The sequence below is a fragment of the Penicillium citrinum genome (genome assembly GCF_028827155.1).
Source record: "Penicillium citrinum strain IBT 23319 chromosome Unknown utg000007l:1.0-2040159.0:1.0-2041076.0, whole genome shotgun sequence".
NCBI lineage: Eukaryota > Fungi > Ascomycota > Eurotiomycetes > Eurotiales > Aspergillaceae > Penicillium > Penicillium citrinum.
The window spans coordinates 1,107,937-1,130,239 of record NW_026622692.1 but is presented as its reverse complement, the minus strand read 5'-3'; the positions used below and the strand labels follow the sequence as shown (position 1 = coordinate 1,130,239).

The 22,303-nt window shown below is 46.9% G+C and overlaps 11 protein-coding genes across 11 annotated transcripts; 8 read left to right on the top strand and 3 right to left on the bottom strand.

Moving 5' to 3' along the window:
• Positions 1-1,547: 1,547 nt before the first annotated feature.
• N7469_008090 (putative 2-deoxy-D-gluconate 3-dehydrogenase) lies at positions 1,548-2,469 on the bottom strand (the record flags this gene model as incomplete). The annotated part of the gene is made up of 2 exons (XM_056647008.1): positions 1,548-1,997; positions 2,125-2,469. The coding sequence occupies 2 exons, from the start codon at positions 2,467-2,469 to the stop codon at positions 1,548-1,550; spliced, it is 795 nt and encodes a 264-aa protein (XP_056498559.1).
• A 555-nt stretch (positions 2,470-3,024) lies between these two features.
• Positions 3,025-5,388, top strand: N7469_008089 (uncharacterized protein; the record flags this gene model as incomplete). The annotated part of the gene is made up of 4 exons (XM_056647007.1): positions 3,025-3,137; positions 3,220-4,511; positions 4,570-4,855; positions 4,905-5,388. 4 exons carry the CDS (start codon positions 3,025-3,027, stop codon positions 5,386-5,388), a joined length of 2,175 nt encoding a protein of 724 aa, XP_056498558.1.
• Positions 5,389-5,624: 236 nt separating this feature from the next.
• On the top strand, positions 5,625-6,543 carry N7469_008088 (SDR family NAD(P)-dependent oxidoreductase; the record flags this gene model as incomplete). The annotated part of the gene is made up of 3 exons (XM_056647006.1): positions 5,625-5,680; positions 5,783-6,213; positions 6,272-6,543. 3 exons carry the CDS (start codon positions 5,625-5,627, stop codon positions 6,541-6,543), a joined length of 759 nt encoding a protein of 252 aa, XP_056498557.1.
• Positions 6,544-7,423: 880 nt separating this feature from the next.
• N7469_008087 (uncharacterized protein) lies at positions 7,424-8,185 on the bottom strand (the record flags this gene model as incomplete). Its single annotated transcript, XM_056647005.1, has 2 exons — positions 7,424-7,764; positions 7,978-8,185. 2 exons carry the CDS (start codon positions 8,183-8,185, stop codon positions 7,424-7,426), a joined length of 549 nt encoding a protein of 182 aa, XP_056498556.1.
• A 2,547-nt stretch (positions 8,186-10,732) lies between these two features.
• Positions 10,733-12,032, bottom strand: N7469_008086 (NAD(P)-dependent alcohol dehydrogenase; the record flags this gene model as incomplete). Its single annotated transcript, XM_056647004.1, has 3 exons — positions 10,733-11,017; positions 11,067-11,903; positions 11,976-12,032. 3 exons carry the CDS (start codon positions 12,030-12,032, stop codon positions 10,733-10,735), a joined length of 1,179 nt encoding a protein of 392 aa, XP_056498555.1.
• Positions 12,033-12,693: 661 nt separating this feature from the next.
• On the top strand, positions 12,694-13,997 carry N7469_008085 (D-mandelate dehydrogenase-like dehydrogenase; the record flags this gene model as incomplete). Its single annotated transcript, XM_056647003.1, has 6 exons — positions 12,694-12,780; positions 12,836-12,934; positions 13,009-13,240; positions 13,296-13,378; positions 13,440-13,721; positions 13,791-13,997. The coding sequence occupies 6 exons, from the start codon at positions 12,694-12,696 to the stop codon at positions 13,995-13,997; spliced, it is 990 nt and encodes a 329-aa protein (XP_056498554.1).
• A 139-nt stretch (positions 13,998-14,136) lies between these two features.
• rpl17 (60S ribosomal uL22 domain-containing protein) lies at positions 14,137-15,254 on the top strand (the record flags this gene model as incomplete). Its single annotated transcript, XM_056647002.1, has 4 exons — positions 14,137-14,337; positions 14,542-14,755; positions 14,860-15,036; positions 15,094-15,254. 4 exons carry the CDS (start codon positions 14,137-14,139, stop codon positions 15,252-15,254), a joined length of 753 nt encoding a protein of 250 aa, XP_056498553.1.
• A 799-nt stretch (positions 15,255-16,053) lies between these two features.
• Positions 16,054-16,752, top strand: N7469_008083 (putative haloalkanoic acid dehalogenase; the record flags this gene model as incomplete). The annotated part of the gene is made up of 1 exon (XM_056647001.1): positions 16,054-16,752. The coding sequence occupies one exon, from the start codon at positions 16,054-16,056 to the stop codon at positions 16,750-16,752; it is 699 nt and encodes a 232-aa protein (XP_056498552.1).
• A 435-nt stretch (positions 16,753-17,187) lies between these two features.
• N7469_008082 (uncharacterized protein) lies at positions 17,188-17,520 on the top strand (the record flags this gene model as incomplete). Its single annotated transcript, XM_056647000.1, has 2 exons — positions 17,188-17,286; positions 17,437-17,520. The coding sequence occupies 2 exons, from the start codon at positions 17,188-17,190 to the stop codon at positions 17,518-17,520; spliced, it is 183 nt and encodes a 60-aa protein (XP_056498551.1).
• Positions 17,521-17,824: 304 nt separating this feature from the next.
• Positions 17,825-19,338, top strand: N7469_008081 (VHS and GAT domain-containing protein; the record flags this gene model as incomplete). The annotated part of the gene is made up of 4 exons (XM_056646999.1): positions 17,825-17,992; positions 18,051-18,089; positions 18,175-18,552; positions 18,616-19,338. 4 exons carry the CDS (start codon positions 17,825-17,827, stop codon positions 19,336-19,338), a joined length of 1,308 nt encoding a protein of 435 aa, XP_056498550.1.
• A 1,596-nt stretch (positions 19,339-20,934) lies between these two features.
• N7469_008080 (lytic polysaccharide monooxygenase) lies at positions 20,935-21,828 on the top strand (the record flags this gene model as incomplete). Its single annotated transcript, XM_056646998.1, has 1 exon — positions 20,935-21,828. The coding sequence occupies one exon, from the start codon at positions 20,935-20,937 to the stop codon at positions 21,826-21,828; it is 894 nt and encodes a 297-aa protein (XP_056498549.1).
• Between the last annotated feature and the right edge of the window lie 475 nt (positions 21,829-22,303).

The window sequence follows — 22,303 nt, the reverse complement described above, 5'->3', positions numbered from 1 at the left end:
GACCCAAAGAAAAAGGTGAAAATGCAAGCGGAATATTCTATGGAAAACTTGAAGAGACGCTGAATGTTTTGTTGCGGAGAAGTCGACGGAATGCGATGATCAAGGCGATGATGAAAATGTATGGTCTGGGGAAAGTCCAGATGAGATCACGACGAACCAAATTCCAATGCGATTCAACAGGAATGGTATTGTTTGATAGTGAATGAAAAAAAAAAAATGGAATAGAACAAAGGAGGCAGCGACTAATCAAAGCGCATTGTGTCTGAATCAGTTCTGGATGTGTCTGAGGAGGTGAATGAAGAAGCCCTAAGCCAGCTTGGAGACTACGTTGGTTCCGCCTTGGGGCTGAAGGCAAAAATGAAGAGGTCTTGGAAGCTCAAGGTAAACAATCCAGTTTTGTGGAATTTGAAGAATCGCAGATCTTTAGGACACGGATCTTTTGTTGAGCTTTGCTTCCGCAGGCATCGTCCAGGCGCTTAGGAATGCAGCAAGGGAGGTTGGGCACGTTTTCCCTCACGTTGAACTGAAACGAAGGAGACTGAATAGTCAAGATGATGGTATAGAGAGAGAAGAAATGTCCAAAGAAAGAAAAGAAGAAGAAAAAGTGGACGCTGTATAGCAATCAATGCAGACAGGGTCTAGGTGGAATATCTATTGAGAACTTGAAGCTGCAAGGAACCAGCCGAACGAACACGAAACGAACGGAAATGACTTGCGACGAACACCCAAGAGAAAATCATTCCTCGCAGGGGCAAGAAGAGAGTAATAAGAAGAAATTGAGTGGTCAAATCAGCCCATTCAGGCCAAGTCCGAGAAGACACTACAGAATCGCCATTACTTGGACAGGAGGTCATTTCTGCATGGGACGAGCCAGCTGGGCTCAAACCTATCGGGACGCCTCCTTCAGTCACCAAGAGGCGCCGGTGTTTCCAGGGGGTTCAGACAGGATCAAAAGGGATTCGATGATTGGCCGCTTGGACTGGATGTCAGGGCAGCGGGGGATCCTTACAGATCTGCGACCGGCGTAACGCCCAGGGACTGCAGCGGTGAGCTGGGACCAAGTGGGCCTGTCAAATATTGCTGTGATGGAGCTATTGTTTCAGGCTTTTCTATTAGAAACTGACCAACTGACGCCGCTGGCAAAAGGCTGTACTATGTATATAGGACAGTGTCGTATGTAGTGAGTAGTTAGGGCCGGCCCTAATGAGACAGGAGGAAGTGGAATGACCCATCATACGATGACGAGTATTTTCTAGTGTTATTTGCATGCTGATGCACATGAATTAATGCACAGAAGATGCGATATCCCATTGATATCTATGAATAGCTACATGGTGAGTACAATAATGCATCAAAGTGTTTGTTTGTACAAGCCCTTTGTGAGGGATCTGTTGATCTATGCATCTATGTATGCCTGTTATGTATGCCGGTGATATCAGGCAACTATGTCCATTCTGCTCATATGCACTTCGCAGCTTATTTTCAGCCAAACATGATTCATCCAAGTCGTGTAGCTATCGTCTCATCCGTTCGGAAGTTTTTTTTTTTTACCGACCCATCCAGCCACCATCAACAGTGACTATTTCGCCTGAAACGTAGCTACTCGCGCTACTAGCCAGGAAAACCACCGGTCCCTTGAAGTCTTCGGGCTTGCCCCACCGACCAGCAGGAATACGTGCCATAATTCCGGCATTACGATTGGCATCATTGATTAGAGCAACGTTCATGTCTGTGTCGATATACCCGGGGGCAATAGCGTTGACATTGATGCCCTTGGAGATCCACTCGTTCGAGAGAGCTTTAGTCATTTGTCCGATACCACCCTTCGAGGCAGCATAGGCGGGGACGGTGATGCCGCCTTGGAAAGTGAGTAACGATGCGACATTGATAATTGATCCTCGTCGGCCGGAGGGAAATTCAGATGCATCGCGAGATAGCAAGTAGGCCCCGAATTCTCGGCATAGTACAAACACCGAGGAGAGGTTCACTTCGAGAACCTAGATCGATTGGGGAATCTCCGAGTAAGCACGTGGAATGTTCGAAAGTACAAATAGCAGGATTATGATGGCCCTGCTAAGGGAAAGATCTCTGAAGCAGAAGGGGGAAAAAAGAAAAACTACTTACCTCATCCCAATCCTCATCGGGGAATTGGTGGCTTGGATGTCTCCGCTGGATTCCAGCACAAGTAACGAGAATATCAGGCTTCCATCCTTGGCTCGTGACTGAGGGAACAATCTCCTTAACCGACTTGCGATCAGATAGCTCTGCAACATGAATATGGGCTTTACGGCCCAGACGATTAATGATTTCGTCTCGAGTGGCAGTATTGGACTCGTCGCGTTGAACCAGGATGATATCGGCGCCAGCCTCAGCCAAGGCGAAGGCCATGGCCTGACCGATACCCCGAGTACCACCAGTGATAAGGGCAGTGCGCCCGTTCAATGAGAAAAGAGAAGCTACCGAAGCCATTGTGTTGATTGAATTCAATCTGTGAAAATGAAAATAATGAAACAGAAATGAGAAACGAAGAGAATATCTTTTTGATGACGCCAAACTTCCCCCACGCGCGGGGTTTGGCCGAAATTGGAAATTTGAATTGCCGATTCAAAGGCCGTCGGTTATTGAGAGGAGTAAAGTGGATGATGGGGGAAATTGCAATAATCGAGCAATTTAGATATTATACTACACAAAAAAAGAGGATAATCAATTTATAGATATACCTAATGTTACAGAAGTATGCTGATCTATAGTAATTATCTCAATTCCTAACATAAAGTAATTTATATGGTCGTAAAATACAAAGACAGTAGAACATCGCCAACTCAACTTGACATCTTTCACTTCCCCACAACTCAACACCCACCCCAACCCCCCTCAAATCGTGGCGATGAGTAAGGGCCTCGCCTTTTCCTCCGCATTGTTTTTCATCTGTGGGTCATCCCTCGGCCTTTGTCTTCTATCACTTCCCTGCCCGGCAATGATGTCGCTGTAAACCTATCCTGCGTCGCAAGGGGCCGAAACGATATGGAGTCTCCATCACACACCGCGGCCTCCCAATCGCGGCGGTCCGACCACATCGTCAAGCGCGTCTCAAGAGCCTGTCTGCACTGTAGACAGCGTAAATCACGATGTGATCTGTAAGTACTGAGATTGGCCACGAAGTTACATCCCGGGCGATCTGCAAGCTGTTAAAGCTTCCCGCTAATTCTGCGCATATAGTGACACCAACGGCAATCCGGGTAAGCCACCCTGTCAGCGATGCGTGCGTGAAAATCGCGAATGTATCCTCGGCGGTTCAAACCGCGGAGGTCGACGCATTCGTAAGAATAAGATCAAGAACTTCACGCCCATCACAAATCATTCACCAAGCAAGGATTCGGAGGAAGCTAGCCCCAATAGTTCTGAAGCGCGCCATCCTCCATCAGCTTCTTATCCCGGTCCGGTGGTGTTTCTGCCTCCAAACCCTCCGGCCGCTTCTGCAGCAGTTGATGATGATGAAGCATCCATCGATTCTGTTCCTCGTAACCCGTCCGATGCCTGGCAATGTCTAACCGGAATTGCCACACAAGATAGCGGCTCTGTTCCAGAGGCCCAGGGTGAGCCTGTCAGATCCGACTCTATTGCGCTATCCTCATATAATGGCCTGCGTAATAGAGTTGTCTCGGATTTCAACCCTCCGAGTAATGGTATACGGACATATAGACTTGTTCAATCACGCTCTCTTGACCCGGGTACTGTATGGCAACTTGTCACCCGCTACGCAGATAATTTCCACCCTTATCTCCCACTGGTTCCACGCAAATACTTTGAACGTTCGGCACTAGACGATTTTGCCAGTAATGAAAAGCATTTGCTAACCGCGGTTCTTACCATCGCGTCCAAAGACTTGGTGGACAGACCCGAAATTCATGAGTACTGTTCGAAATACATGCACGAGTTGATTTCGGGTATTGCGGCAGGAGCAGACTGTGATGTCGAGGCCGTAGAGGCCTTGCTTCTCCTAGCTGAGTGGGAGCCTCAGGGGCTACGGCCTCGTATCGAGCGTGTTGGACGCGGTGAGGAAGACCGAGCTGCGTGGATGCATGTTGGGCTTGCCTTGCGCTCAGGATACTTCATCGGGCTGGACCGGACATCTTTCCGTGGGGATTCCTACGGTGATCAAGAAACTGAGGCTCGTCGACGCCTGGCTTGGGCTAGCTGTTATGTCTCCGATCGTCTCATATCCGTACGGATTGGTAGGGCCTTCTGGTCACGCGGGCCAGGTCCAATGACTGGTCTTGTAAGCCAGGATTTTCCATCATTGCAGCCTGCCCGGGATGGAGAAGAAGACTATTCCAAGATTTTCCAAGCAATGTTGGACCTCACACAGCTCTATGGCAATGTCCACGAAGTACTGTATTCTGGCATGCGAACCAGCAACCAAATGATGCTAATGGGGGATTATGTCAAATACGTTGATGACTTTCGACTTGCAATCCTCCGGTGGAAGTCCCTATGGGGTCCGCTTGAATGTAAGTACACACAACGCGCTTTCAGTCTCTGCTTCAAGCTAACTTCGGTCTCCATTAGGTTCTCCGCCAATGCGCGCAACATTGGATCTATCCTACGAGTACTTACGGTTATATACGACTGCATTTGCATTCCAAGCGGCGATCTCCCAGTCCCTGGTGAAACCAAAGAATGACGGTGTCACTCACCGAGAACAACTCAGAAGCACTTTCAAAAATGTCGCTTCAATGCAGGATTCTCGGTTCATCTATGAATCTGTCGACGCCGCAAAGGCTTATTTGACGATTCTCGTCGACTCGGTAGACCCGGAACGGCATCTGCATTTCATGCCTCTTCGATTCTACTTGTAAGAATACATTCAATCCCATAATCTTCTCCTACTTACAAGGCTTTAGGTATGGCATTTACTCTGCGGTATTTCTCTATAAAGCACGATCATTCGGCATGATGGTTCCTTCAGAAGAAGCCAAAGTCCAAGGCCTAGTCGCACGAACTACAGAAGTGCTGAGACAAGCTAGCGCAGGCAAAGATGATATTGGATCGCGCTATTCTCGATTACTCGAGTTACTATGGAAAACTAAGTCATCGACAGCAACATCAACAGAGACGCCTCATAGTAATGACTTTGCGATGCAAACAGCTCTGTCTAACCCAGTCACTGATCACGCATACATGGACTTTAGTCCCGCAAATGATTTCTCATGGCTTGATCTGGAGGCTGTAGGCGACTATGTCTCCGGAGATCAAATATCAGGCGGCCTGCTAGGGTTGGATGCTTTCCAGAATCCCTCTGATCCTTACCAGTCTGGCCAAGACCGATCGCAAAACTGGCAACCATCGACTTGGCTTGGTGATATGAGCAGCAATCTTCTGTTCTAGTCGTCTATCCCAATTTTTCCTCTTTTTCTCTCCTTTGGGAATCCTCAAATGCCGATCCAATTCCTCCATGCGGCAAATGCTGCGGGGCTGCGGAGCTCCTCCCGGAGATTTCCCCGACTTTCTGAGGGGTAGCCGAGGCGAGCTCTCATCAGCTCCAGAATCATATTCATTCTTCAATTGAGCAGTAGCTCTGTGTAATTTTCACCTTTTTCGAATTTCTCTGGCTTCATCTGAAAATGTCACTGAATGAGATCCAGGGCAAACTTGCCCTTATCACCGGCGCATCGGGCGGGTAAGCATATTCCCGTAAACATGGCAAGGTGTAAGGGAGCTTAGGCTCTATGCCTTGCATATCCAAGCAAAAGACACGGCTAAACTGAATTCTTTCAATCAGAATTGGAGCGGCATGCGCCCACCAACTCGCGCAAAAGGGCGTCCATCTAGCCCTAACCTACGCCAACAACTTAGATCCGCTCAACGCGCTTGTCATCGATCTTCGCACCAAATACGCCGAGAACAAGCTTCGCATTTCCATCCATCAAGTCGATGTAGGAAATGCAGACCAGATCGAGGCTATGTTTCAGCAGATCGACACCCAACACGGACACCGACCGGATATTCTCATTTCTAATGCCGGATATGGGAAGCGAGTCCCTAACGTGTGGGAGATTTCCCTCGAGGAATTCGATTATACCCTGAATATCAACCTTCGTGCTTCATTCATTCTAGTGAAGGGTGTGGTTGAGCATATGAAGAGTCAAAAGTGGGGACGAATCATTTTCATGTCTTCTATTGCTGCTCAAGGAGGTGGAATTAACGGATGTCGTGAGTTTATTTCACCTGATTCGCAAACCATGAATTTATTTCTAACTCTTCTCGCTAGACTATGCTGCTTCTAAAGGTGGTCTCACGGGAATGATGAAAAACCTCTCTACTCGACTGGCCGAGTTCAACATCAGCGTCAATGATGTCGCCCCCGCCATGATCGGTGATACAGGAATGATTCCCAATGCTGCGGCTATCCCAGAAGTTGCAGCCGGGATTCCTCTGCAGCGTCTTGGAACACCGGAAGAGACTGCTAATGTGGTGACTATGTTGGCGACCACAGGGTATATGACAGGCCAGAGCCTCCTGCTGGCAGGTGGACTGAAATAAATATCTAGATAGCAATTTGAATAGTTCTCGTACATAAGCCTTGAAGAATCCTGCCTACTAATCTACTAGTGTTGTCATAATCTACGTTGTATTACAGTGCCGCCCGTTATTGCCTTCCATGTTTGCGAACATTGATATACTGTTTCGAACCCTAATCACATGAACGGCTAAACCTAATATGGATTCCGCGTAAATTACTAGTCTGAATATACATAGTAATGGTACCTGATTTTGTATTTTGTAGTATGGATACGAGGCCCCTGGAGGCTAAGGCTACGAGAAGGCTCAAGTCAAATGCAAAACAAGTAAACCCGTGACCGTTGGCAATCCTTCAACTCCGCTCTTCCACGCACTGCTTTTTTTTATATCCCACTGAAGAGCGTGGAGATGCAAGGCGCAAGGTTCAGTTTTGCTCGTTTAATTCTTCATCTTTTGAGACTTTTATTATACAGTATTCCCAGGAACCTATGTAACCATCTATAACACTCTTTGATTGCTAATACCAAGAAAAGCTGAACTACCTTTAAGAACCACATCAGCCTAATTGGTTTCGACGATGTACTGTAAATTATCAGATTTGTTATACTAGCCAAAAATTTATCCACTACAGTAGATTTCAACTTAGTTTGCCTTGATACTCTTTAGACTTGATTCCCGGAAAAAAAAAATTCAGGGTATTGGGAATCGTGGACTAAGTAAATTCACGTGAATGGCTGTAGCAAGATTGTTTTTGATAGTAAAAGCCCAAGATGTTGCTTACAACAATCTTGAGAAAAGGAAGAGAATCCGTCCCATCCCTGTCGAAAAATGGACAGAATCCTTTCTGCCAAGATCGGTATCCGGACGACTAATGGGTTATGCGGGAATCAAACCAGTTCCATCACCTATCTAAATTAGAAATACGTTTTCGGTGGCCGTCTGGCAATGAATTCTCACCGAGTAAATCCGTAAGACTGGTTTCTATCTCGACCAGTAAACCAAAAATCTCATTAATTATCTGATATAATAGTTCACCAAGAGGACCCAAAAGGACATAAAAAATTTCACCTAAAGCTTTGAGCAGTGGGTTGTCCTCGATCGAGGGGATATTATCACGGGGCTTGTGTTGTCGAACGAGGTCACTGCTAAGTGATTGAAGGCTTTGTAAGGAATGTTTGAGTTGATCCCGCATATCTCGAAGTTCAATCATATCTTGTTGTGAAAGACAGCTTTGATCACTCTCTGCTAGAGGTTATTGAATGACTCCCTTCCAAGGTGTAAGTTCATATTTACCTAAGTTTGCTAGTCTTTCACTTGCTTTTTTGCCTATCACTAGCGAGATGTATATTTGGTTGATTAGGGATTGCATCGTTTTTTTCTCCGGAAAAAAGTCTACTAATTAGAAAGAATTGTTAGAAAAGCTTAAAAATTCAGACATTATTCTCTTAGACTCACCATCGTTCTCAATAGATATTGCATTGGACCGAGAGATATTGTGATTGATATCTTGGAGTTGGTGCTCGTAAGCAATCAGTTGGCCATGGAATCCATATAGCAGATCGGCTTGTTTTTGAGCGACACAAACACCGGCTTGCTGCTGCCCAAGGGCGGCTGCGGCGGCAAGGACAGAGATATAAAAGAACAAAATAGAAAACGTCTTCATCTCTGCAAAAAGATTGCACAGATATTTAGAAAAATTGTGTTTGAAAGAGCAATCACACAAAAGGGTATACCTATGCCCCTTTTATACAGTTCCATTCAGGATTCAATGATTTAAGTAGATGTCTGCTGATTGATTTAGTGATCACAATTTTCAGAGACCATGCCACTATTGAACTTTATTTCAACCCGCAGAGGCCTGCGTCTCTTGTAAAAAAACAAAATAATACAGTTCCTTGGACAATCTCGATGTTCCCCCCTACAAGTCAATTTGTAGAGTTCGTTACGATTTTCAAATGTTTTTAGAAAGTAGATGGAATTTATCACTATGCTTATATAAACATAAATGGCAATTCATCTTTCATATTGGTCTACATATTCTCAAAGCTAGAAACAACCCAAGACAAAATATTACGGAAGATGATAGATGCATAGGGGTATTCTATCCATTGAAAGGATAGACCGCGGCTTAGATCCACCGATTGGCATATAATTAGTGGGGAAGATTGAGAGATCGATCTTTGGTTTCTTTATAGTGCAGCTGTACGGCGATCTTCAGCGCCTCTGGCAAGAGACGAATACGAGCCACCAGAAGATGACATGTGGATCTACTTTTGATCGCTTTGACATGATTCTGCAACATCCAAAAGATCCAAGCGGTTCAGGATTCCGTAGTGTGAGAAAGGGTATTAATATATTGTAGGAAGGCGGTGATAGAAGCGGTGGATGAGGTTCGGCCCATCCCTACTGGCTACATTAAATACAAAATGAGCAGCATAAGTTCTGTATTAGGGTCTAGCGTTCATTTCTCTGGGTTCTCGCAAGCCTTAATAGCATCCATGGACTCTCCACTCTGGCATTTCACAATGTAGGCAATTCTATCGGTGCAATGAATATAGAACTGGGAACTGGCTGGATTCGCATAAATGTATCCAGTTCTCTCCCCGCTGGGCCCTATATATCTCTGAGATGTTTGGACGTCAGAACAGCTGAAGGGCTGAGAGCTCTGTTGGGTGGAGGAATAGCTTCTTTTGTCTCATTTTTATGGATTTTGGTTTCGTCACAAGTCGAAGTTGCTGGGAAGTCACAATCTTTATATTTATTGTTCCATCCAAGACCAGAAGGACACTGCCGCACCGTCGGCCTACCAGTCATTCCGTCGGCATTGACCTCACATTGTATGAAACCTGAGCATCTGTTGGATTTGGATGGAGGCAGTCCTTTATACCCATGCATTTTATCGCCTTGTTGTCTGACTTTGGCATAGGTAAAACCATTGACTGCTGCAGCCAAGGCTAGAGTGAATGGAAGAGAGTGAGGGAGATGCATGACTGGCCCGAATGTGAGTATTTTTGAAATACAAGGCGAGTCGACGTGAGCACTTACTGAACATTAAAAGCACACAGAGAGAAGACAGAAATTAGTGGGTTGGATCACCGAAACCGAGAGTCTGTTAAATGCCTAGGCTATAAGCCACGATCGACTATTGTTATTATGGTGTTATTCCTGATCTGCAGATCCTCTGATTCTTGCCCCACTTGTCTTAGATTCAATGGAGCTGGCCGAGCAAGTCCATCAAAAGGCGGGCACCTAGGTATATAATCTATGGAACTCGACTCCATACTATTGGATGAAGGCACGAGCAAGGTGAAGATGAAAGAATCTTGCCAATGGTTTGAGTTTTTCATCTTATTTGGTCTGTTTGCACGAAGGATTCCATGTACAATAATATTCGAAATCAGCCTTACTGTACCTTCAATCTCTCTTTATCTCCAAATGTCCCTACCTGCAGCACACTAGCCCAGATCAGGACGTAGTTCCAATGGCTTTGCACGATTTGTATATCGATCTAGCTAAAAAGTTCCAAGAATGCGACAGGGCGAAAGTCGAGGAACGGAGTTACTGCGGAAAGAAAAGAAAGATATTAGTGATAGAGCGCTCGCTGTACTGAGCTATCTTGGCCATTTGCGATGTAGTAAGTCTGTTTTTGATGCATATTAAATGAATCACCATCTTACGTTGCCAGGACTCGGTATTTCTTGCCATTTTGTTAGTGGATTGGTGGACTGCAGTTGCTGGATTGGGAGAAGTGTGAACAAACGTCCCCATGGTGTTTTGGGGGCGTTCGGGTAACGATTGTACGTTGGGGAAAGGGGTTATTTATGGACATGTAGCAGTACGTGAGTGTACGGTTCTATGATTTCGTCCTCGTTACCACGTAAACCTGTAACAAAGTTTTTAATACAGGGCTAACCAAACTCGGCTTACTGTGTCATGTGATTAGTGTTGAAATAGTATACCTTTGTCTTCCAGTATGGAAAGCAATAACGGTCGGCACTGTACCTTGACTGGTTCAAGAAGCCGCATTCACCGACAGAAACTCTCTGAAAAAGAATTCCCGGGAATGCTTTTCTTTGACAAAAGAGGACTTGCAATCAGGATTCATGCTTATATACTGCAGATTATGAACATTCACATCAACCAACTCTCCCATGGGTATTTTCAAGATCATCAACGTCATCACACTACTCCTTTTAGTACATAGTACCCTCTACAGACGAGAAGGCTGGGTCTTGCTTTCAATAATGACCTTCACAACAGGGCGGCCACTCTCATCAACACCCTTACCAGCAAGAGTGAAAGCTCGTTCGCCCTCTTCCAAACCCAGCCGGTGAGTGACCACCTTCTGCTCCGTGGCATTTAGTTTACCACTAGCGAGCAGCTCAATAGCAGCTGGGTAGGCATGGCCATCATAGCGGAAGGTACCGATGACATCAACCTCGCGCAGGGCAGCCGCGCCAACAGGAACGGTCTGGATAGGATTACCCATACCAACCTGAACAAGCAGACCCCCCCGGTTGGGAAGCATAGATACCAGCCTGCACACAGGCAGGCACACCCGTGCAGTCATATACGCGGGTAAAACCAGTGATCTCCGAGGAATCAGCCGAGTTGGCAGCCTCCGTCAAGGTAGCCGCAACACTCTGGGCATTCTTCAATGCCCAAGCAGTCTGATCAGCATGCGGGGCGTCCTTTGGTGGGGGTGGGTTCGCGGGGTCACCGCGGGGAATAAGAGCAGTCTTGAGACCGAGCGATGCGGCAATTTCTAACCGAGCAGCATCGATATCTGCCACGAGGATTGTAGAGAAGTTCTCGGCTGCTGAAAGTGACGAGGCGAGTAGTAGACCGATGGCACCTGCACCAAAGACCAAAGCGGCGGTGCCTTCGCCGGTACTTTTTGTAAGAGCCACTTCCTCCTTGGATGGAGGACGAGATCGTCGAATAGCATGCAGACAGACGGCCAATGGCTCAACAAGAGCACCACCTGCATCGGAAACGTTGGCGGGAAGGGCATGGCACATATCGGCTGGGTGGTTTGTTCGCTCCATAAGCGTTCCGTCAAGGTGAGGGAACATCTTTGCGCTGCTGCGGAATTGCATGGCCTTGCAGATGTTGTATCGGCCCTGCTTGCAGAGAGCACATTTTCGACAAGGCAGACCAACTTCTAATGCGACTCGGTCTCCGACCTTGAGGTTCTTTACGTCGGGTCCGATAGCTGTGACAGTGCCGGCAGACTCGTGGCCGAGACACATAGGTTCGCGAACGACGAAGTCGCCATTTCGGCCGTGGGAATAGTAGTGAAGATCTGAGCCGCAAAGACCGGTTGCTTGTACGGCGACTTGGACGTCTGCGCCAGTTGGAGCGGAGACTGTTCGCTTCTCCTGTTGATTTGTTTAGTAAGTTGTCTTATCATTGTATACAAGCGGAGTTCGAACGGGCAATTTGGCTCATACCAAACGAAGATCTTTGGCGCCATGAAGAACAAGCGCGGTAGCTGATGACTCTGTCATGATTGAATGTGAATTGATAGTCAAAAAGGTGAGTGTTTGAAGGGAAACTCGGCGTGTTGCCAGTCCATGCGAAAGATAAATGGGAAGCGGCGACTGGGGCAGATTCCCCTCAGCGGAGTTGGTCCGGTGATTGCCTAATTGGGTAATTCACAATAGCCGACGTGGGGGTTGCTTTTTATCCGCGGGGGCACCGCGAGGGAATTCAATCAACAAGCAGACATTGAAGTATGAATTATGTATGTTAGTCTATGATATAGTGAAGGGAAAAAATAGAATGATTTTCATGATTTTAATTACTTCATATTATCTTCATAAATAAGTGGTTTACACTTATACTAATACACTGATATATATTAGCATACAATAACCGGAATATCACTTCCAGACTCCACTTCCAACAACTCGAAGGGTGTCTCCCGCGGGGGCACCGTGGAGCTCCGCCAGCTTATCGGACTGTCGTAATTTGGAGAATCCATTGGATTAACTCCCTAACCCCTCGGTTATCTTTTTCTGCTCGAGAATTCCTCCTCCTTTTCCATTTCCATTTCATCTTCGTCGATAATACCATTCATCCTTTCACCTGAAAGCAGCGATGTAAGTGTTGTGTCTTTCCCCGCTGACATCATACGCATAGCTTATATCTTCGTAGAGAATCTTCAATATGCCTTCCCAAGCTGCTCTCCTCATTGGAGGCATTTCACACGCGCGTAAGGAGTGGGAGAGTCTCTCCTCCATTCTCACTCTGAAGGTATGGGTTATTGATTTGTGTATAAAAGCTGGCGCAATCAAGCTAATCCGCGCAGGAATTCCCCAGTGGAACTCGCGAGGAGTTCATTCAGAACTGCAAGGCCGGTCTATACGATGATGTGGTTGCCATCTACCGTTCCAACACCTCAAATAAGGTACACAATCTGAAATATATCGAGCCGCGAGTAAATCTTCAGTATGAGAGTGTTAGACTAACTGGCTTTGCTAGTACACCGGAAACTTCGATGCCGAATTGCTTGCAGTGCTGCCAAAGTCTGTCCGATATATCTGCCATAATGGAGCCGGGTACGACAATATCGATGTCCCTGCTTGCTCGCAGAAGAACATTGCCGTTTCTAGTACCCCCGTCGCGGTTAACAATGCCACCGCGGATGTGGGTATTTTCTTGATGATTGGTGCTTTACGCCAGGCCTATGTTCCCCAGGCTGCTCTCCGAGCAGGTGAGTGAGTATTTTGGATTGATTTTGTGCAGAGACTAAAAAGTTGTTGCAACAGGCCAATGGCACGGGCAGACTACTCTGGGCCGTGATCCACAAAACAAGGTACTGGGCATCCTTGGCATGGGTGGCATTGGACGAGTGAGTGATGAATACTCTGATCACAATTCCAATCTGATTCAAGACTAAACTCCAAATGCAGGAAATGGCTACTCGCGCTAAGGCTTTCGGCATGAAGATTCAATACCACAATCGCTCGCGCCTGTCGCCAGAATTGGAGAATGGCGCCACCTACGTTTCATTCGACGAGCTACTGGCCAACTCCGATGTTTTCAGTCTCAATCTCGCTCTGAATGCTTCAACTCGTCATATCATCGGTGCTCCTGAGTTCGCTAAAATGAAGGATGGCGTGGTTATCGTCAACACGGCTCGTGGGGCTTTGATGGATGAGAAGGCGCTGGTCGCAGCGATCGACTCTGGCAAGGTATGTTGAGTTTGATGTTCATTCTAAGGCGTGGGAGAATTATCGAATAAAGCTAATTGTTAACAATAGGTCGGCTCTGCTGGCTTGGATGTATACGAGGAGGAGCCAAAGATTGAGCCTGGTTTAGTGAGCAACCCTCGGGTCATGCTGCTGCCGCATATTGGCACAATGACCTATGAGACGCAGAAAGAGATGGAGATTCTAGTACTAGATAATCTGAAGCTTGCCGTTGACAAGGGCGAGCTAATTACTCAAGTTCCCGAGCAGAAACGGTAGATAGAGGGTCTCAAGATTATAGAATAGATTCCAATGCATTTCCTTTGATTCTGATTTGGAATAATTCCGCAGAAAAGTACAAAGACAATTAAATTTGGTGCCTCAGGTACTAAGATACTATCCATGACTAAGCCAGATTATGACTCAGCATATATATTCTTTATCGCTGCCTTATCTACCCGAAACGGCTAGAGTTAGGGCTCGCTTAGGGCAGGGCGCCAAGAGCGAGAAAAACCGCACCAACCTTGGGAATTTAGCGCTAGCGGTCGACGACGAAAAGCGCCAACATCAACCCGACACCGAGGACCATCGACTTCTCATCGCCAACTCCTTCAAGATGGTGAGTCCTGCCATCCCTATTGCCTTAGTCTTCGAAATATGCACTTCAGCGTTCATCTGCTTGTTCAATCCATGCCGAATCTTTGATTGATGAACAAATGATCAACCGCTTCTGCTCGAATCTGGCCTTCACCATCACCAATCACCACCACCACTTCGAAAAATCTATCATGAAGACTAACAACTGTTTCTCAATGCTCTACAGGTCCGTTACGCCGCCCAGGAGATCGAAAACGCCAAGAGCGCCCGCGCTCGCGGCTCTTACCTTCGCGTCAGCTTCAAGAACACCCGTGAGACCGCTCAAGCTGTCAACGGCATGAAGCTGAGCAAGGCTCTTGTCTACCTTGAGAACGTCACCAAGAAGTCCATGGCTGTCCCCATGCGCCGCTACGCTGGCTCTACTGGCCGTACCGCCCAGGGTAGGTCCCCTTCCGAAAAAATCTTATACTGGATATATGTCGGCTCGAAAAACCAGTGCATTATCCATATCCTCGAATAGCCGATTAACACATCTCGTCTCTAGGCAAGCAGTTCGGTGTCTCCAAGGCTCGCTGGCCTATCAAGAGTGCCGAGTACATTCTTGATTTGCTGAAGAACGCCGAGGCCAACGCTGATGTTAAAGGATTGGACACCCAGGCGCTTATCGTGAGCCGAATTCAAGTAAACCAAGCTCCCGCTCAACGCAGACGTACCTATCGCGGTTCGTAATCCTTTGATTTCCAGGATCTCTCGTCCATTTTTGCTGACAAAATGACAGCTCACGGTCGTATCAACCCCTACCAATCCCAACCCTGCCACATTGAGCTCATCCTCACTGAGGCCAACGAGGAAGTCGCCAAGGCCGCCCCCAAGGAGGTCACCCGTCTCTCTTCTCGCCAGCGCGGCTCTCAGATCCGCCGTGCCCTGATTGAGGCATAAACGGATCGGCGAGGATAGGGTCGATGTTACGGTGTTCAAGAAAAATGATTGCGGTGGAATGGGTTGGCCGGAGGTCTCGCGCATTTGTATGATGAAATGGAATCGATATCGGATCATACAATTTTTTAAGGTCATGGCACCGACAATTATTGAAGGAGAACCAAATAAAAAGTTCAAACAGCGCGGCTCCGGTATGATGGACATAGGTTTTCTGTACTGCCCGGTCCAGTCATGATACAAACGTGGTTTCTTCTCTATTTTGATCTTCTTTCTACATTCTGGTGTATCTCAGAATGGTCTGGATGATATTGTAGATGTTGTGTCTCGGATTGTGTTCCTCCAACTGAGTCCGGACGTATGTACGAATGCTAGAACACGGTCCTCTTGTCTGCTGTAGTAGTTGCGTACCTATGCAAATACCTATTTTCAACCCATTAAAAGATCTATTTTTATGGGTTGAAAGGACGGCCAACCTTAAATTATTATTGTTTACTTATTTCCAACCAAAAAAAAAAAATGTTTCCGGGGGATATAATAATATGGAATATCCATCTTTGCCAAATGACTGGCAAACTTTGGAAGTATTTATTTCTGCATAACCACGTAACCACATAGCTACATACATCACTATGTCCTGTAAATGACTGACTACTTGGAAGTAGTCAGTCATGCGGGGACACCAGCGCTGTGCGGGGCATAGTTTGCCTTGCCTGGATTTAACTTTCAACTACGCACAACGATCTCAACGTCCTACTAAACTTACTATACTATTTGAAACTATATCCACGGATATAGAACAATGGCACAGCTCTCCGATTACCGTCTTCTCTGCTTCGACGTCTACGGGACCTTAATCGATTGGGAGAGTGGTATATTCGCTGCTTTACAACCACTCCTTGCCAACCACAGCCAATTCACCAGAGAGCAGCTTTTAACTGAATATCATGAGCTAGAAGCCAAGCAGCAAAAGCTCACGCCTGACATGCCATACTCGCAACTCCTCGCAACTGTTCACCCTTTGCTAGCTGAGCGTCTGGGTCTCCTTCCACCCAGCAAGGAAGCCAGCACGACATTTGGAGAATCAGTCGGGACCTGGCCTGCTTTCCCAGATACCGTGGAAGCGCTTCAGAAGCTGTCGAAACACTACAAGCTCGTTGTTCTCTCGAATGTAGACCGTGCTTCGTTTGCCAAATCCAATGCTGGCAGTTTACAAGGGTTTTCCTTCGATAAGATCATCACTGCACAGGATATTGGCTCTTATAAGCCTGACGCACGGAATTTTGAGTACATGAAAACGGCCGTACAGGCTGAATTCGGTGTGACACCAGATCAGATTTTGCAGACGGCGCAGAGTCAGTTCCATGATCATCAGCCGGCGCGAAAGGCGGGTATCAAGAGTGTGTGGATTGAGAGGCCTGGGGCCACAATGGGGAATCGAGACGAACCTATTTTCGATTGGCGCTTTGCGACGCTGGGTGAGATGGCAGACAATTTGTGAAATGTTATTGCAAACAAGAATAGTCTCTATGATATTGCCTGCTAATAGATAGAAGGTTGGAATTTTTGGTGGAAGTCAGTATATGGTATCCCATGAGAACATCAAATACTCTCTCACATCTGAAAGATTTTTTCTTGGTGTTCTACCTCTGTATAACACGAGGAACGTATCTAGATAACTTTTATCAAATACTAACATAATCGAAAAATCTCGTTATCGAGCTACTAGGTCGTCGATACCTATATAGATCACGTAGCACCCTCAAGGGCTAGCCATTCTATTACTAGATTTCAACATTGGAATGTTGAAATCCTTTAGTAGTACTAGTACATCATGAAATCAGGGCTTCTACAATTAAATATCAGAAGAAACAAAGTAAAATCAGGTGGATTTTTTTTATTATTATTCTATACTCTGTATAGTAGTACAATGATAATGGATGGTCTCGTGGACTATAAAACATGGCTGCCTGTGCCGCCACTTGCTGCAGAGACGATTCTCAGGCTTGGCACGGCCTCAGCCACAATTGAATTCGTAAGAACCGAGATCGAGTTTGATTTGGACTTTTTACTAGCAAAGATTGATCTCTATGTTTGAAACTGAGGTATTTCCTCTGCTAATAATGTGAATGATCTTGATAAAATACCTCTGTGGGGGAAGTAGAATGGACTAATATATACATAGTACACAAGCCAAAGAGCCTCACGAAATGCGAAGATCTCGCTGACTCAGGAATTTGACCGAGTTATTTTCTCCAACATTGAATAGATGATAGACCTTGTCTGCCTAGCTCCCCTGCGTTGTCCACGTAGTCAAGCCTGGCGAGAATTCATTCCAAAATCTACAAAATGCGTCGACTATCCTCACCCCCCCTTTTTTTTCGCCGCTTTGCCACTCGGTTGGCTTGTTTGTCCCCCAGCGCTTAGGCGAAGCCATTGAATCGACTAGTACAACTCCACGCTAATTCATTTTCCGGCCCCCATTTGGCTTGTTGTGCTGCACTTCCTTTCTTTCCCCCTCTTTCATTCTCAAAAAAAAGAAAGAATAGACTCATTAAAAGTCGTTGCCTATCATGAAGCGCATGCTACCTAAGGGTTTGATGCGACGCCCAAGTAAGTCTCCTTTGATCTCCTCCGTCTCCCCCGCAATTCTCTTGCTGACCGCTAAAGCGAACGGCTCTGGCGCGAGCAGTCCCGACCAAACAGACCAGTCGCCAGAGGGTATATTACTTCGGGAATTAGTGTGTGACACAGTGATGGACGTTATTATGACTCTTCGCTAACTACTGATAACCCTAGACCACCTTTTGCGAAGTCAGCAACAACCCACAGAGCCCGGTATGTTGACATATCTGGCGATTCTCCCTCCCCCCCGCATTATCCTTATTTTGATGCCGTCGCTAACTCGAGATTCTTCCTTCAGCAACAAGGAAATGAGTTTGTCCACTTGCCACTCATCGTTGAAAGCGCCGAATCGAGTCCTGCCGCCGCCAAAGAAGCCGCAGTGCGCATTCGCAAATATCTCTCAACTCCGAACCAGACTCCGAACCATGTCCAATACAATGCGATCATGTTGATGCGCATTCTTACCGACAATCCGGGTCATACCTTCACAAAGAACTTCGATAGCAAGTTTGTAGCAGCCATCAAGGAACTCTTGCGGTATGGTCGTGATTGGCATGTGCAGCACTATCTACGCCAGTACCTGTCCAGTCTGGAGTCTGGCCGGTCAATGGACGAGGATTTGCAACCCCTTCTTGCGATGTGGGCAAAAGAAAAGGCGAAGAATGATCGCCCATATGTAAGGAACCTAGCATGCTGTGCTTTGTGTGGAGGGTAATAGAGCTAATCTCTTGGGTGACAGCCCGTCGCATTTCCTACCAACTCGTCACCAACACCGCCGCCACGTCCACCAATTCATCCCCGAAACAAGCTCCCAGACCCCGGGGAACTGTCTGCGCGTATCGAGGAAGCGAGAAACTCGGCGAAACTCCTGACTCAATTTGTTCAGACCACGCCGCCAGTGGAGATGGAAGGAAACGATCTGATCAAGGAGTTCGTGGACCGTTGCCAGACATCGTCACGTCTCATTCAGGGCTATATCCATTGCAATGATCCAGCCCCCAACGAGGATACTCTCCTCACTCTGATCGAAGTCAATGATGAGCTCTCTGTCGCTCTATCCGGACAGCAGCGTGGCCTGCTAAAGGCACGCAAGGCTCGAAGTTCGAGATCACCCACGTCTTCCGATATGAACAGTCCATCTCCGCCTTCTAATGGAGCGACTTCAGCTACACTCAGTCAACCATTCTCATCGGATCCCCCGCAAGACTCACAGAATCCAGATCAATCAGCCAATCGGCTGAGTGAGCTGCCAAGTGCAACTATGACCGGTGCCCGCTCAAATCCAACGGCACCGCGACCTAACAATGAAAGATACGAGTATAATGCAGCTGATTTCGAAGTACAGAATCCCTTTGCCGACGACTTTGCTACGCAGGAGTCCGACAATGATCGACGTCATGCTCAAGGTACAACGACGCAAGGTAGTCGTGTACATTTTCAAGCTGCAGAGCAGGATCGTTAAGTGTATAAGCGGTCTCCATAGCCTTGTGCGATGGTTGAAGTGATACCCCCTCAGTATTTGGTCAAATATTTATAACTCTCACTGTTACTTGCTCTTTATTGAACTTGCATTGGATTCTGCACATATCCCCCTATGATACCTGAAGCGTTTGCTATATAAATCCATGCGAAAGTGAGTCACTCACACATAGCCACTTGCATTATACGAATCTTCATAAGTTGGTAGATTTGCTGGTGATCAACCTATCCCCTTTTATAGTACTTGCGCGCAATTTTGACTTCCCGCCGAGGATATTAAACCGTTTCCTCGATACCATACCAGTTTACTTGACGCCGAGTGTATTACCGGAACAACAGGATTTGATGGATAAGTCCAGTGGGGAAAGAAAGAATAATTATCGAAGTCTCAAGTGATAATTCAAGGAACTAAGAGGTTACAACACAAAAAAATCCTGGAGGACTCTGTTGGATTTAGGGCTTCGTTCCGGTCACATGAACCTCCGCAGCTCATAAGAACTTGTCCCAGATTCAACCAACGAACAGAATGCTCAATGATCAAATAACCAAATAATCATAAATCCTGATTGCAAATACTGGATTCGAATTTCGACAGGTCAGTAATCAAGACAGGCTTCAAATATGAAGATGCAGATGACGTATTATTCCACTATCCAAGTCCAATCTGCATTCGAGGTTTCAGAGATACATTGATCCGCAAGACCCCGAAATCATCTCAAATGAGACTAGCACAGGTACATTCATCAAAGTAAATTGCGGGAGGATCATCGCGACGGAATCTGGCGAGGCGTCCGAACATCCAACGTTTTCAGACCCACAATCTATCAAGCATACCCTGTCGTACAATCCTCGCGTCCTTGCACAAACTTCATTCTTGGAGATCGAGACCCAGCATGTCTTCTAAATTATCCAGCAATCATGTTGGACATGAATCAGAGCCCGGTTTGGCAGTCCCATCAACCTGAAACTGTCAACAACCCCTGCTCGGCGCGTGGAGCAAGCCTTGGCAGGACCCTAAATATGCCTAAGGGAGAACTTCGGCCTTGTCCCGGAAGTTATTTATCGACACAACGAGCAAAGTGACCGAGAGAGATAGCGCCGAGAATCTGAGACTTTAAAAGAACCACCGGTCTCACCACGCGCCGTCCAGTGGAGGAGCCCCGGTCCCTGGGGACACCGAGGAGGGGTTCGATGGTTTCAGAGTGGCATTTAGCTGCATTTAGCCTTAATGACAGCTCCAGATTAGGGAATTTGTCCTGACCTTGTAAATTCGGATTGTCTGAGCTTGATTGAGGATGTGTTTTGACGGGATCATGATCGACCCTAGATACAATTGGAGGTGGAAAAGGGGGGGTGTGTTGGTATCTATTTAATAGAACAAATCCCAACATCGCCAGCTCTGAATTCACACACACCAGCAGTCTCTTTTTCCCCTTCATTTCCTCTCTTTCTTTCATATTCTCCGGTCTGGGACCGTGAATCATTTTTTCACTTTCATTCGCTATATACAACTTGACGGTACCGGTTTACCGATCATTCCATTCTTTCGTCCCGACGACCAATCCCGAACTCTTCCCAAATGAAGCAATTCACCCCCATTGCCGCCCTCGCCGGCCTTATTCCCCTGGTTCATGGCCACGGTTTTGTCACCAAGCCCCAGCCCCGTATGCCTGGTGATGCCATGTCGGCCGCCTGCGGCAAACAGGTCCAGATCAACCAGCAGTCCGATAACTACGGTAATATCCAGGGTGAACTGCAAGTGGCCAGTGGCCAGCAAGACTACAGTGCCTCGAAGTGTGATATCTGGCTCTGCAAGGGTTACAAGTTTGCCGATAACAAGGACAATGTTCAATCCTACAAGGCTGGTCAGACTGTCCCCTTCACTGTTGATATTCGCGCTCCCCACACTGGTGTGGCCAACGTGTCTGTTGTCGAGACTTCTTCCAACTCTGTCATTGGAAGGCCTCTGATTTCTTGGGATGTCTATGCTTCCACCGCTACTGGAGTTACCAAGAACGAGACCGACTTCAGTGTGACTATCCCAGAGGACCTGGGTGACAAGTGTGCCACTGCTGGTGACTGTGTGTTGCAATGGTACTGGTATGCCCAGTCCATTGACCAGACCTACGAGTCTTGTGTCGACTTCACTGTTGGTGGCTCTGGTTCTTCCAGCTCTGGCCCTTCCAGCTCCAGCTCTTCTGAGGCTGCCCCCGTTGAGACATCTGCCGCTGTTCAAGCTACTACCGCCGCCGCCGAAACTACCACTGCCGACCCTGTTCAATATGCCAGCACCACTTTCGCTACTCAGGCTCGTCAATCTGCCCCGGCCACAGAGCAAATCCAGACTCCCAGCGCTGCCACCGCCACAGCTAGCCCCGTCACTTCTGCCCAGGCTATTCCAACCAACGGCACTGCTCAGCAGAAGCTGGACTGGATTGCGGCTATCCTGAAGTACTTGGTGAATGGTAACTAAGTGTACATGCCAAGATCTGAGGCTCCACAATTCTGGAGTCTTGTTTTATAGAGGTGGACTGCATGTCAATAATCGTTTAGTTCTTAGATGAATATTCAACATTGCTGTGGGATCAAATCTTCTCTTCCTTTATTCCTTGTAATATTCGCCATGTCTACATAGTACAGTCAGTAAAATCAAGCGTTACCAAGAGTCTGCATGCATAAAATGGATGGACTATCTGATCGGCCAGACCCACTCTGTACAGTCTGATCCCTGTTAACTTCTTCGTATCCTTGTTCAATCACATCATATGGGATCCTCTAGCAATCCTCCTATTTGCTATTCTTAAGACCCTGTCTACCATGATAACCCCAATACACATCAATAATAATTTCTATACTTTCTCCCCTTTAAACCATCTCCCACTACTACTAATATGTAGTAATTATCCTGGTTGATCTCCAGTTGATCTTCGACCCACTCAATCCTATCG